The 12,978-nt window shown below is 41.0% G+C and overlaps 1 protein-coding gene across 1 annotated transcript in view; it reads right to left on the bottom strand.

Annotated features, from left to right (window-relative positions):
- SMARCC1 (SWI/SNF related, matrix associated, actin dependent regulator of chromatin, subfamily c, member 1) overlaps positions 1 to 12,978 on the bottom strand; it is a 201,763-nt gene that overhangs the window by 54,272 nt on the left and 134,513 nt on the right. The window contains exons 20-21 of the mRNA XM_011939320.1: positions 5,136 to 5,191; positions 2,017 to 2,131 (exon numbers count right to left, since the gene is read on the bottom strand). Coding sequence (XP_011794710.1) covers positions 2,017 to 2,131; positions 5,136 to 5,191 — 171 coding nt within the window. The remainder of the gene's footprint in view (positions 1 to 2,016; positions 2,132 to 5,135; positions 5,192 to 12,978) is intronic.

Below are 12,978 nucleotides of genomic sequence, written 5' to 3'. Positions count from 1 at the left end.
CCTGGGGGACTGAGCAAGACTCCGTTTCAAAAAGAAAAAAAAAAGAAAAAGAAAAAAAACCCCACCACCACCACATATATATATATATGTGTGTATGTGTGTGCGTGTACTTAATAATTACTGATTGATTTAAAGAATTAAGAGCTTTTAAATTTCACACCATCAACAAAGAAGTTGAAATACTGCTGGAAAAGTTGACAAAGTCTTTTAACACAGCCATCTGCTAATAGTTTCAGGAAGAACCATGAGAGAACATCAGTGATCATGCTTTAGAAACTGAAAAAACCACAAGTGACTATCACTGACTTCATGAGGCTATACTGTTTGCTTAGAGGTAGGGTCCCCATACAGTGCCTAGGGTGGTTTCAAAGTCCTAGTGTCAAGTGATCCTCCAACCTTCCAAGTAGCTGGGACTACAAGTATTAGCCACCACACCCAGCTGAGACTGTTATAGGAATTAAATGAAATAAACAATGTGAAGTACAAATATCATCTTTAGAATACTGCAGGAACTATAATCAATTTCATTATTACCCTCACCCTCCCCTTGACTACATGCAATTTTAGAATACCACATGTAATCAAGACCTTCAATCCTGGCTTATATATATTCACTCAAATAGTGACTGACTGCTCACTATGTGCAGTAAAAGTATTAGGAATATAAAGGCCCAGAGGCTGGGCGTGGTGGCTCATACCTATAATCCCAACACTTTGGGAAGCCAAGGTGGTGGATCACCTGAGGTCAGGAGTTTCAGACCAGCCTGGCCAAGAGAGTGAAACCACGTCTCTACTAAAAATACAAAAATTAGCTGGATGTGGTGGTGCGTGGCTGTTAATTCCAGCTACTTGGGAGGCTGAGGCAGGAGAATCGCTTGAACTCAGAAAACGGAGGTTGTAGTGAGCCAAGGTCGCGTCACAGCATTCCAGCCTTGGTGACCGAGTGAGACTCTGTCTCCAAAAAAAATAAGGACTACAAAGGCCTACAACCTGACTTTTGTAACCTCCTGTTCTGCCGCACCCATGATGCATTTACAGTCTCCTACAGAAGAGAGACTGAGCCACTAACACACTGGCTTTAGTGTCTCTCCTCCCCAACTAGTGTGAATCTTTGATTTTCTAACCTCTATTTCAATCTTTATATTTCTACCTACTCTTTAAAACCTACCTCAAATGTCATCTTCTCATTAATTACTTTCTAAAGATTCTTCCACAGGCAGTTAGCCCTCACAGGAAATCACTTATTATTCTGTCATTCTCTTCTGGCACAAGTATAAGACTCAAACCTTACAATTCGATATCACAAGAACCACAACTTTTATTTTTTGTTGCTGAGACAGAGTCTCACTCTGTTGCCCAGGCTGGAGTGCAGTGGCATGAGCTCAAGTGATCCACCTGCCTCGGCCTCCCAAAGTGCTGGGATTACAGGCGTGAGCCACTGCACCCGGCCAATGCTTTTTTTCTTTTTAAGAGTTCTGTTGAGCCATTCCATGCATTTAGGTTTGCCTCTATTAGGGGACATGTTTTCTAAACAGTACACTTGTTTTTAACATTTTGCTAAGTTCTATGTGGAGGTCCCTTGGATATATATATAAAGGAAAATTCAGGGGAACTAAGTCTAAAACCAACATACTTGCTCATCAGTCAATGAAATGCTCTAGGAACTCTAGGGTCTGTAGGAAATCAGAAGCTGACAACAGACTATTTCTGTAAGCCTGACAGGCATGATGGGGTGTATCAGCAACTGACACAGAAAATAAAACGGCAAGTCTGTGAGGTGACTTCAATACTGCTGAATAACTTGTTGTTCTACATATTAAAAGCACAGAGAAAAAGTGTAGCCACCAGCATTAGTATTAGTACCTATGTGATAAATGAAACTCAATTACATACTTACTGTTACATTAAGAAACAAACCCAAAATAAAGGGGAAATATTTCTATATAAATCACCTTCATTTCTCCAGTGCCTTTTACAGTTTTATATAAGAGTATCTAAGGAGTTTCCTCAAATTACCTGATTTGGTATCCTCACTCACTTCACTATCCTGTTCCTTTTCACTATTTTTTTCATTTTCTCCATCTTGTGCTTTATCACCTTCATCTGTTTCATTTTCCACTTTGTTTTCTGCCTGAAAGGGATACAAAACAAGAGGACAGGCAGTGAGCAAAAAAATCCCAGACCTTTTTACGAGTAATTATCTTAGACTAGCAAACGGTTCCAGTATTTTTGGCAAGAAGTAGACTAGATTCAAAAGTGACTTGTAGAGAACCACTGGAAAAGAACTAATAAATTCTGAGCAATACTTTCTACCACTTCAACACTTGAGTGCTCACAAGATATTCCTCCAAAGCACAGAGTCGCTGCCCTCTCTGTATACTCTGCTGTAAAGCAAGGTTTACAATGCCCAAAGGAAAGTGAAGGGAATGAACTGATATTATTTGTTGACTAAAAACAGGCCAGGCCAGGTGCAGTGGGTCACACCTGTGATTCCAGCACTTTGGGAGGCTGAGGTGGGTGGATCACCTAAGGTCAGTAGTTTGAGATCAGCTGGCCAACATGGTGAAACCCTGTCTTTACTAAAAATACAAAAAAGAAATTAGCTGAGCATGGTGATGGGAACCTGTCATCCAGGTACTCGGGAGACTGAGGCAGGAGAATCCCTTGAATGCCGGGGAGGCAGAGGTTGCAGTGACCCAAGATCACGCCATTGCACTACAGCCTAGGCAGCAAGAGTTGAGACTCCATCTCAAAAACAACCACCACCGGCCGGGCGCAGTGGCTCACGCCTGTAATCCCAGCACTTTGGGAGGCTGAGACGGGTGGATCACGAGGTCAAGAAATTGAAACCATCCTGGCTAACACGGTGAAACCCCGTCTCTACTAAAAATACAAAAAACTAGCCGGGCGAGGTGGTGGGCGCCTGTAGTCCCAGCTACTCGGGAGGCTGAGGCAGGAGAATGGTGTGAACTCGGGAAGGGGAGCTTGCAGTGAGCTGAGATCCGGCCACCGCACTCCAGCCCGGGCGACAGAGCAAGACTCCGTCTCAAAAAAAAACAAAAACAAAAAAAAAATACAAAAAAATTAGCCGGGCATAGTGGCGGGCACCTGTAGTCCCAGCTACTCGGGAGGCTGAGGCAGGAGAATGGCGTAAACCCGGGAGGCGGAGCTTGTAGTGAGCTGAGATCGCGCCACCGCACTCCAGCCTGGGGGACTGAGCAAGACTCCGTTTCAAAAAGAAAAAAAAAAGAAAAAGAAAAAAAACCCCACCACCACCACATATATATATATATGTGTGTATGTGTGTGCGTGTACTTAATAATTACTGATTGATTTAAAGAATTAAGAGCTTTTAAATTTCACACCATCAACAAAGAAGTTGAAATACTGCTGGAAAAGTTGACAAAGTCTTTTAACACAGCCATCTGCTAATAGTTTCAGGAAGAACCATGAGAGAACATCAGTGATCATGCTTTAGAAACTGAAAAAACCACAAGTGACTATCACTGACTTCATGAGGCTATACTGTTTGCTTAGAGGTAGGGTCCCCATACAGTGCCTAGGGTGGTTTCAAAGTCCTAGTGTCAAGTGATCCTCCAACCTTCCAAGTAGCTGGGACTACAAGTATTAGCCACCACACCCAGCTGAGACTGTTATAGGAATTAAATGAAATAAACAATGTGAAGTACAAATATCATCTTTAGAATACTGCAGGAACTATAATCAATTTCATTATTACCCTCACCCTCCCCTTGACTACATGCAATTTTAGAATACCACATGTAATCAAGACCTTCAATCCTGGCTTATATATATTCACTCAAATAGTGACTGACTGCTCACTATGTGCAGTAAAAGTATTAGGAATATAAAGGCCCAGAGGCTGGGCGTGGTGGCTCATACCTATAATCCCAACACTTTGGGAAGCCAAGGTGGTGGATCACCTGAGGTCAGGAGTTTCAGACCAGCCTGGCCAAGAGAGTGAAACCACGTCTCTACTAAAAATACAAAAATTAGCTGGATGTGGTGGTGCGTGGCTGTTAATTCCAGCTACTTGGGAGGCTGAGGCAGGAGAATCGCTTGAACTCAGAAAACGGAGGTTGTAGTGAGCCAAGGTCGCGTTACAGCATTCCAGCCTTGGTGACCGAGTGAGACTCTGTCTCCAAAAAAAATAAGGACTACAAAGGCCTACAACCTGACTTTTGTAACCTCCTGTTCTGCCGCACCCATGATGCATTTACAGTCTCCTACAGAAGAGAGACTGAGCCACTAACACACTGGCTTTAGTGTCTCTCCTCCCCAACTAGTGTGAATCTTTGATTTTCTAACCTCTATTTCAATCTTTATATTTCTACCTACTCTTTAAAACCTACCTCAAATGTCATCTTCTCATTAATTACTTTCTAAAGATTCTTCCACAGGCAGTTAGCCCTCACAGGAAATCACTTATTATTCTGTCATTCTCTTCTGGCACAAGTATAAGACTCAAACCTTACAATTCGATATCACAAGAACCACAACTTTTATTTTTTGTTGCTGAGACAGAGTCTCACTCTGTTGCCCAGGCTGGAGTGCAGTGGCATGATCTCGGCTCACTGCAAGCTCCACCTCCCGGGTTCACACCATTCTCCTGTCTCAGTCTCCTGAGTAGCTGGGACTACAGGCGCCCACCACCACGCCCGGCTAATTTTTTTGTATTTTTAGTAGAGATGGGGTCTCACCATGTTAGCCAGGATGGTCTCGATCTCTTGGCCTTGTGATCCACCCACCTCAGCCTCCCAAAGTGCTGGGATTACAGGCGTGAGCCACTGCGCCTGGCCAAGAACCACAACTTTTGTATTCATATTCCCTCTTCTTTTGTGGGAAATTTGTATTCCTTCTTCTTTTAATACAATGAAATTAGATGTTTAAAATATAAAAGAAGAGGATAGGGAGTGAATATACCTTCTCCCCAGTGAATAAATGAAAAATGTCCTATATTATATCTTGTGAGAACTATACCTTAAACCAGCAAAGTCCAAGTAGCAGATAGAATTACTTACAGTTCCCTAAGAGGGACTCAAACACACCAAAAAAACAAACCATTATGCTCCAAAAGGCATGCTATCTGTGGTTTTACTGCTGTGAGACTTTACCTTTTCAGGCTGCTGACCATCAGGGTCGGCTTCCATTTTTTCCTCTTCAGCTCCTTCTACAAGTAAAAGAACAAGAACAAGTACTCCAATGTCGAAAAAGGTAAAACTATTATACAACTGTGAGCGTGTCTGAAATACAAATATACACAGTAATACATACGAATATCATAGCCATACAGTCAGGCACAAAATACACACTGTATGGTAAAGTTCAAAAACAGGTAAAAAGTAATCTATGGTGTCAGAACTCAGAACAGTGGCTAACAGGGCGAAGAGGTGAGTTATACAGAAAGCAGGTTCAGTGGGGAAATGGGAGGTCCTAGGGTGCTGGTACTTCTCTGTTTCTAGGTCTGGAATTTGTAGAAATGAACTAGGCTGTCTGCTTATGATTTTCGATTTTCTGTATGTATTAAAATATAAACGCAAAATAAAAATAATTCATTATTATTTAACAGATGCTTGACAAGTATATATTTTGACTCAGGTACTGGGGGAAACACTGCTGACCCAGATAGTCACTGAAATCTCAAGTGGATAACATTTTGGCTAGATAGGACACAAACCAAGAAGTCCAGCACAGTATAACAGAGGCACGTATCAACAAATTACAAGAGAAAATTATTTCACATGAGAAAATTATTAATTTTCTATAATTTTAGGAACCTAATAAACTAATGTCAAACTATATAAGCAGCCAGGCATGGTCGCTCATGCCTGTAATCCCAGCACTTTGGGAGGCTGAGGCGACTCAATCACGAGGTCAGGAGTTCGAGACCAGCCTGGCCAACTTGATGAAACCCTGTCTCTACTAAAAATACAAAAAAATTAGCCAGGTGCAGTGGTGTGCACCTATAGCCCTAGCTACTCGGGAGTCTTAGGCAGGAGAATTGTTTGAACCAAGGAGGCAGAAGTTGTGATGAGCCGAGATTGCAACACTGCACTCCAGCCTGGGAGACAGAGTGAGACTAACAAACAGACCAACCAACTGTATAAGCAAAAACTGAGAATTGCAGGGAAGAAACAAAGACAAACATCATCATAAAAGATTTGAACACACCTCTCAATAAGATATAGAGCAGATATGAACACAGAAAAATGGTACAAATGTACATATGCTGAATTCTACATCCACCAATTAGGCAATAATACACATTAATTTCAAGCTCACACAAAATTTTAAAAATAGTGATTACAAATTAGGTCACAAAGTTTTGAGTCCTCACAAATTTCAAATAACCACTATCATACAGATCAATTTATCCAACCACAATGCAAAGAAATCAGATGTTTAAAATATAAAAATAAACTTCTTTATGCTTGGAAACTTAATTGTGGGAAGTAAAAGTAGTAATTACAGAGAATGTAAAGTCTTAGGCTTAAATCAGAAAAGAAATAAAGGCTCAAAGTATATGAGCTCTATGTCCTTTATGATATAGCAGAAAAAGAAAACAATATAGAAGATAGGGAGAAAAAAAGAAAACAGGAAAAAAATACACTGGAAATTTAGAAAAATATATGAGAATTAATATTCCCAAATGTTGGTTCTTTGAAATGATTAATAAAAATGATAAATGTAACTGATCAAGAAAAGAGAGAGATGGCATAAACAAACTATATGAGGAATGGAAGAAAGATCACGACAGAACAAGGTCAAAAAGGAAGTGATAATATATTCTGAAAAACTTTATTCCAAGTAGAATTTAAAACTTAGATCAAATGGGAAAATTACTAAAAATTTATTTTTATCAAACTGATTCCAGAAGACAAAGAAGTCCTGAATTGTCTTTATATTAGTTAGAAAAACTGAAGTAACTATAAAACTTAAAAATACACTAGTCCAGATGTTTTATACTGGGAAATTCTACCAAACTCTTAGGGAAAAGATGATTACAATCTTACATAATCTTTCCTAGAGAATAGAAAAAGAGGGAATTCCCCTACCTCAGTCTATGATACCAGTATAACTTTGATTCACAAATCAAATAGGGATAACGGGTAAGAAATATTAGAGGACACTAGGCTAAATCTCATTTGTAATCACAAATGAAAAACTAAGCAAATTATATGAAAACGGAATACAGCAATGTGTTAAAAAAGAAAACCTACACTAGACAGAGTAATATGAAGGATGACCTAATATTAGTACTCTACAAACCTATTTAATTAAATGCATGTAAAGTATCTGACAAAACTCAGTATTGTCCATTATAAGCTCCTGGAAAATAAAGGCTACAAGGAAGGTTCCTGATCTCCAAAAGGCTGTTCTCAAAAATCCTACAACAAATAACATTATTCACTGAAAGATGCCAACAGTATTCTCTATATAAAATTAAGAGCAAGATAAGAATACAAATATTACTATTTCCCTTCAATATTGTCATAGAGGCCAAAGCCAACACAGTTAATTAAGAAAAAAAATTAGGCTGGCCATAGCGGCTCATGCCTCTAATCCTAGCACTTTGGGAGGCCAAGGTGGGTGAATCACTTGAGTCAAGGAGTTTGAGACCAGCTTGAGCAACACTGTGAAACCCCGTGTCTACAAAATATATAAAAACTAGCCAGGCATGGTGATGAGCACCTGATCTCAACTACTCAGGAAGTTGAGGGAGGAGGATCGCCTGAGCCTAGGAGGTCAAGACTGAAGTGAGCTGAGACCTTGCCACTGCACTCCAGCCTGGATGACAGAGTAATACCCTGTTTCAAAGGAAAAAAGAAAGAAAAAAGGAAAGCTGAAAAGATATGCAGAGAGTAAAACTGTCTACATACAAAAATCTGCAGAAAACTTATTAGAAATAATGATAGGGTTTTAGAAGGGAGTGTGTTATAAAATTATCATATAAAACCAACTGCTACATTTTGATATGTTAACAAAAAAAATCTAGATAAAGACACATGAAAAAATAAAACTTGAATGTTATCTTAAACAAGACACAAAAAGCACTTAGGATAAAAATGACAAACAACACTTTTAAAAAATTATTTTTATGTATATTTTTAAGAGAAACAGTCTCCCTCTGTAATGCAGGTTGAAGTGCAGTGGTGAGATCATAGCTCACTGCAGCCTCAAACTCCTGGGCTCAACTGATCCACCCACCTCAGCCTCTTCAGTAGCTGGGATTACAGGCGTGCACCATTGTGTCTGGCTAATTTTGTTTATTTTTTGATAGAGATGGTGGTTTTGCTATAATGCACAGGCTAGTCTTAACTCACAGCCCTAAGCAATCCAACCACTTCTGCCTCTCAGAGTGCTGGGATTACAGATGTGAACTATCACATCCATCCCTGAAACATACAACTATTAAAATCAAGGACTTCTCCTCTTCATTAAAAGACTCAAGGCTGGGCACGGTGGCTCAAGCCTGTAAACCCAGCACTTTGGGAGGCCGAGACGGGCGGATCACGAGGTCAGGAGATCAAGACCATCCTGGCTAACACGGTGAAACCCTGTCTCTACTAAAAAATGCAAAAACTAGCCGGGCGTGGTGGCTGGCGCCTGTAGTCCCAGCTACTCGGGAGGCTGAGGCAGGAGAATGGCGTAAACCCGGGAGGCGGAGCTTGCAGTGAGCTGAGATCCGGCCACTGTACTCCAGCCTGGGTGATAGTGAGATTCCATCTCAAAAAAAAAAAAAAAAGACTCAAAAAGAAAAAAGAAAGAAGTAGCACATAGTGTAGTAACTTGCAAAAGATTAGTACATAACATCTATACAGAAAAAGACAAATACTCTACAAAAGTAAGGAAGTCAGGAAAAGCTGCTTTACAGGAGTACATATGACCAATAAATATAAGAAAAGATACTAGGTTTTGCCCGATGCAGTGGTTCAGACCTGTAATCCCAACACTTTGGGAGGCCAAGGCAGGCGGATCACTTGAGGTCAGGAGTTCGAGACCAGCCTGGCCAACATGGTGAAACCCCGTCTCTACTAAAAGTACAAAAATTAGCTGGGTGTGGTGGCGCATGCTGGTAATCCCAGCTGCTCAGGAGGCTGAGGCAGGAGAATGGCTTGAACCCAGGAGGTAGAGGCTGCAGCGAACCAACATCATGCCATTGCACTCCAGCCTGGGCAACAGGGCAAGACTTTGTCTCAAAAAAAAAAAAAAAAGAGAGATACCTAATAGAAGACCACGATGAAATGTCATTTTACGCCTGCTAGATCAGCAGAGTCTAACACCAGAAAGGACTGGATCAAGCGTTGCTGCCTGAAATGTAAAACAGCACATACACTTTGGAAAAAAAACTGAAATTTCCAGCCCACGTGTGGTGGCTCATGCCTATAATCCCAGCAATTTGGGAGGCAGAGGCAGGAGGATCACCTGAGTCCAGGAGTTTGAGACCAGTCTAGGCAATGTAGTCAGACTCTGTCTCTATCAAAAAAGCAAACAAACAGACAAAAAGCAATTAGCCACGCATGATGGTGCATGCCTGTAGTCCCAGCTACTCAGGAGGACTGCTGAGCCTGGGAAGTTGAAGCTGCAAAGAGCTGTGATCACCCCACTGTACTTCAGTTTGGATGGCAGAGCGAGACCCTGTCTGAAAGTAAGCAAACAAACAAAAAAACTGGAATTTCCTAAAATGTTGTTACTCATAGAACCAGTTCACAACAAAACAAGGATTTGAGCAAGAAGTGTTCAAAGTTCAATATTCAAGAACGTTCACTACTCTTCCTTCACTGACAAATTCATCTGATGAAAAAGTGACAAATGACATAGACAGCAAGCTTAGTGATGCAAGCTCCTTATCTTGGCGTGTTGGCTGGTTGATCAACCACACTTTGAGTAGCACTGCATCTAAGAGACATTCTGTGCGTGTGCACTGTGAGGTATATACAAGACAGTACATGCATGTGTAACATAGAAACCACTGGATACAACCCAAACTGCTCATTCAATAACAGAATGGATAATTAAACTGGATTAGAATCACACAAGAGGATTTTACAGCAGTGAAAACGGCTACATGCATAATGTAACCACATGAATAAATCTTAAAAACATAATATGGAGTGAACAACAACAAAAAATCAAATTTCAGAAGTCTGACACGGTCAGAGGTCCAAGAAAAAAATAAAGTCTGAATATACCATGTTTTATAAACTTTAAAAACAAAATTACATGTCATATAGTGCGTAAGTACATTTATGTTTGTGATAAAAGTTATTTTCACAGTACTTAGAATGACTCAAAATTCAAGATGCTTAGTGCTGGGAAAAGGAAAGTGAGAGAAGATATGGGAGGAACAGACTGCTTCAAATTATTGGTAATGCTCTAATACTTAGTTCAAATGAAATATATAACCTGCATTAACACACATTGTAATATAATAATGAAGAGAGCTGAACAAAAAACTAAACAACTAAATGCAGATGGGATTATAAAAAACCACAAAATGCAAGGCATGGGTGGCTCACGCCTATAATCCCAGCACTTTGGAAGGCTGATGTGGGAGGACTGCGGCCAGCAATTCAAGACCAGCCTAAGCAACAAAGCGAGACTCCATCTCTACAAAAAAATTAAAAATTAGCTGGGCATCATGATACATACCTGTGGTCCTGGTTACTTGGGAGGCCGAGGAGAAAGGACTGCTTGAGCCCAGAAGTGCAAGGCTACAGTGAGCAATGATTGCCACTGCACTCCAGCCTGGGTGACACAGGGAGACCTTGTCTCTAAACAAATAAAAATTAAGGGCCGGGAACGGTGGCTGAAGCCTGTAATCCCAGCACTTTGGGAGGTCGAGACGGGCGGATCACGAGGTCAGGAGATTGAGACCATCCTGGCTAACACAGTGAAACCCAGTTTCTACTAAAACATACAAAAAAAAAAACAAAAAAAAAACAAACTAGCCGGGCAAGGTGGCAGGTGCCTGTAGTCCCAGCTACTCGGGAGGCTGAGGCAGGAGAATGGCATAAACCTGGGAGGCGGAGCTTGCGGTGAGCTGAGATCTGGCCACTGCACTCCAGCCTGGGCGACAGAGCGAGACTCCGTCTCAAAAAAAAAAAAGGCTGGGCGCAGTGGCTCATGCCTGTAAAGCCCAGTACTTTCGGAGGCAGGGGTAGGACAGCTTGAGGTCAAGAGTTTGAGACCAGCCTGGTCAATATAGTAAAAGCCCATCTCTACACAGAAAAAAATTAAAATAAAAAACAAAATTAGCTGAGCACAGCAGCATACACCTGTAGTCCCAGGTACTTGGGAGGCTGAAGCAGGAGGATCACTTGGGCCTAGGTGTTTGAGGCTGCAATAAGCTATGACTGTACCTCTGTACTCCCGCCTAGGTGACAGAACAAGACACTGTCTCAAAAGAAAAACTTTTTTTTTCTTTGAAATGGAGTCTCACTCTATCACCCAGGTGGGAGTGCAGTAACATGCTCTCAGCTTACTGAAACCTCTGTCTCCCAGGTTCAAGCAATTCTCATGCCTCAGCCTCCTGACTAGCTGGGATTACAGGTGTCAGCCACCAGGCCTGGTTAATTTTTGTATTTTTAGTAGAGACGGAGTTTCACCATGTTGGCCAGGCTGGTCTCGAACTCCTGACCTCAAGTGATCCACCCGCCTCAGCCTCCAAAAGTGCTGAGATTATTGGCAAGAGGCCATGGTGCCCGGCCAATAATAACTTTTTTAAAAACTAAAAATTTTAAAAGGTTGGTTTTATGCAAATAGGAAACGAGGATGAGATTAATTTCTGTATTTCTCAGTATCTTTATTAACTGTATCATCCTCTTGGTATTTCATGAAATGGCAAGGTAGGGGAGTCAACCCAATCTTGACTTTCTTCACTCTCTCATCTTCCAGTAGCAATTAGTCAATAATTTCTATCAACTCTATCAGTGAAAATATCTCAGGCTGGGCGTGGTGGTTCACTAGAGCCTAGGAGTTTGAGAACAGTCTGTGTAACAAAGTGAGACCCTGTCTCTACAAAAAATTAGCTAGACGTAGTGCTGCATGCCTAGGGTCCCATCTACAAAGGAGGCTGTGAAAGAAGGTTGCTTGATCCCAGAAGGTCTCTTGATCCTAGGTCAAGCCTGCACTGAGCTGTGTTCATGCCCCTGCACTTTAGCCTGGGTGACAAGAGTGAGACCCAGTCTCCAAAACAAAACAAAACAAAAAACAACCCTCAAATATGCAGCCATACAGTGAATATGAGCAGATATTAGATGAAGATAAAGGTTCAACCTTCTTAAAATGAGTAAAATTGAAGTTAAATAAAACTGAAATAAAAATGACAGTAGCCTTAGGCTACCTGGGAGGCTGAGAAGGCAGGAGGATGGCTTGGGCCTAAGAGTTTGAGGGTACAGCAGGGTATCATTGTGCCACTGCCCTCCACACCGGGTGACAGAGTAAGAACTTGTTTATTAAAAACAAACAAAACCCCCAAACTTCACGTTACTTTTAAAATTTCTATTCCCATGACAGATTAAGTACAAACTACTTGTAAATAAATATGCATTAGGTCACCTTGACTGAGTTAGCTTAGAGACTGAATAAGTATAATGTGGGAGAAATGCAATATGATTCTTTTTTCTCACAAAGATATCTGCTTTTGAAATGACTACCCACCATCTGTAGGTCCACATTCCAAAAGGATGACACACCCACTTTCTGTATTGGTAAGGCAAGCCAAATTTGAAATCAATTCTTTAATTAGCTATGATTCCAAGATGAAGTTACATAATATTAATAGCTATTTACATGGTAATAGCACAGTTAGAGACAGACTCTCAATAAGTGGAAAAATCCAGAGACAATACTCAGGTGTTTGTTTTGGTTTTTAAGATGGGGTCTCGCTGTGTTGCTCAGGTCCACCTGACTCGGACTTTTAAGGTGATGTCTGTTAAGCATTTAATGGTAGGG

This window comes from Colobus angolensis, unplaced genomic scaffold (assembly GCF_000951035.1).
Source record: "Colobus angolensis palliatus isolate OR3802 unplaced genomic scaffold, Cang.pa_1.0 Scaffold18, whole genome shotgun sequence".
Classification (NCBI taxonomy): Eukaryota; Metazoa; Chordata; class Mammalia; order Primates; family Cercopithecidae; genus Colobus; species Colobus angolensis.
This window is presented reverse-complemented; position numbering and strand designations above follow the sequence as displayed.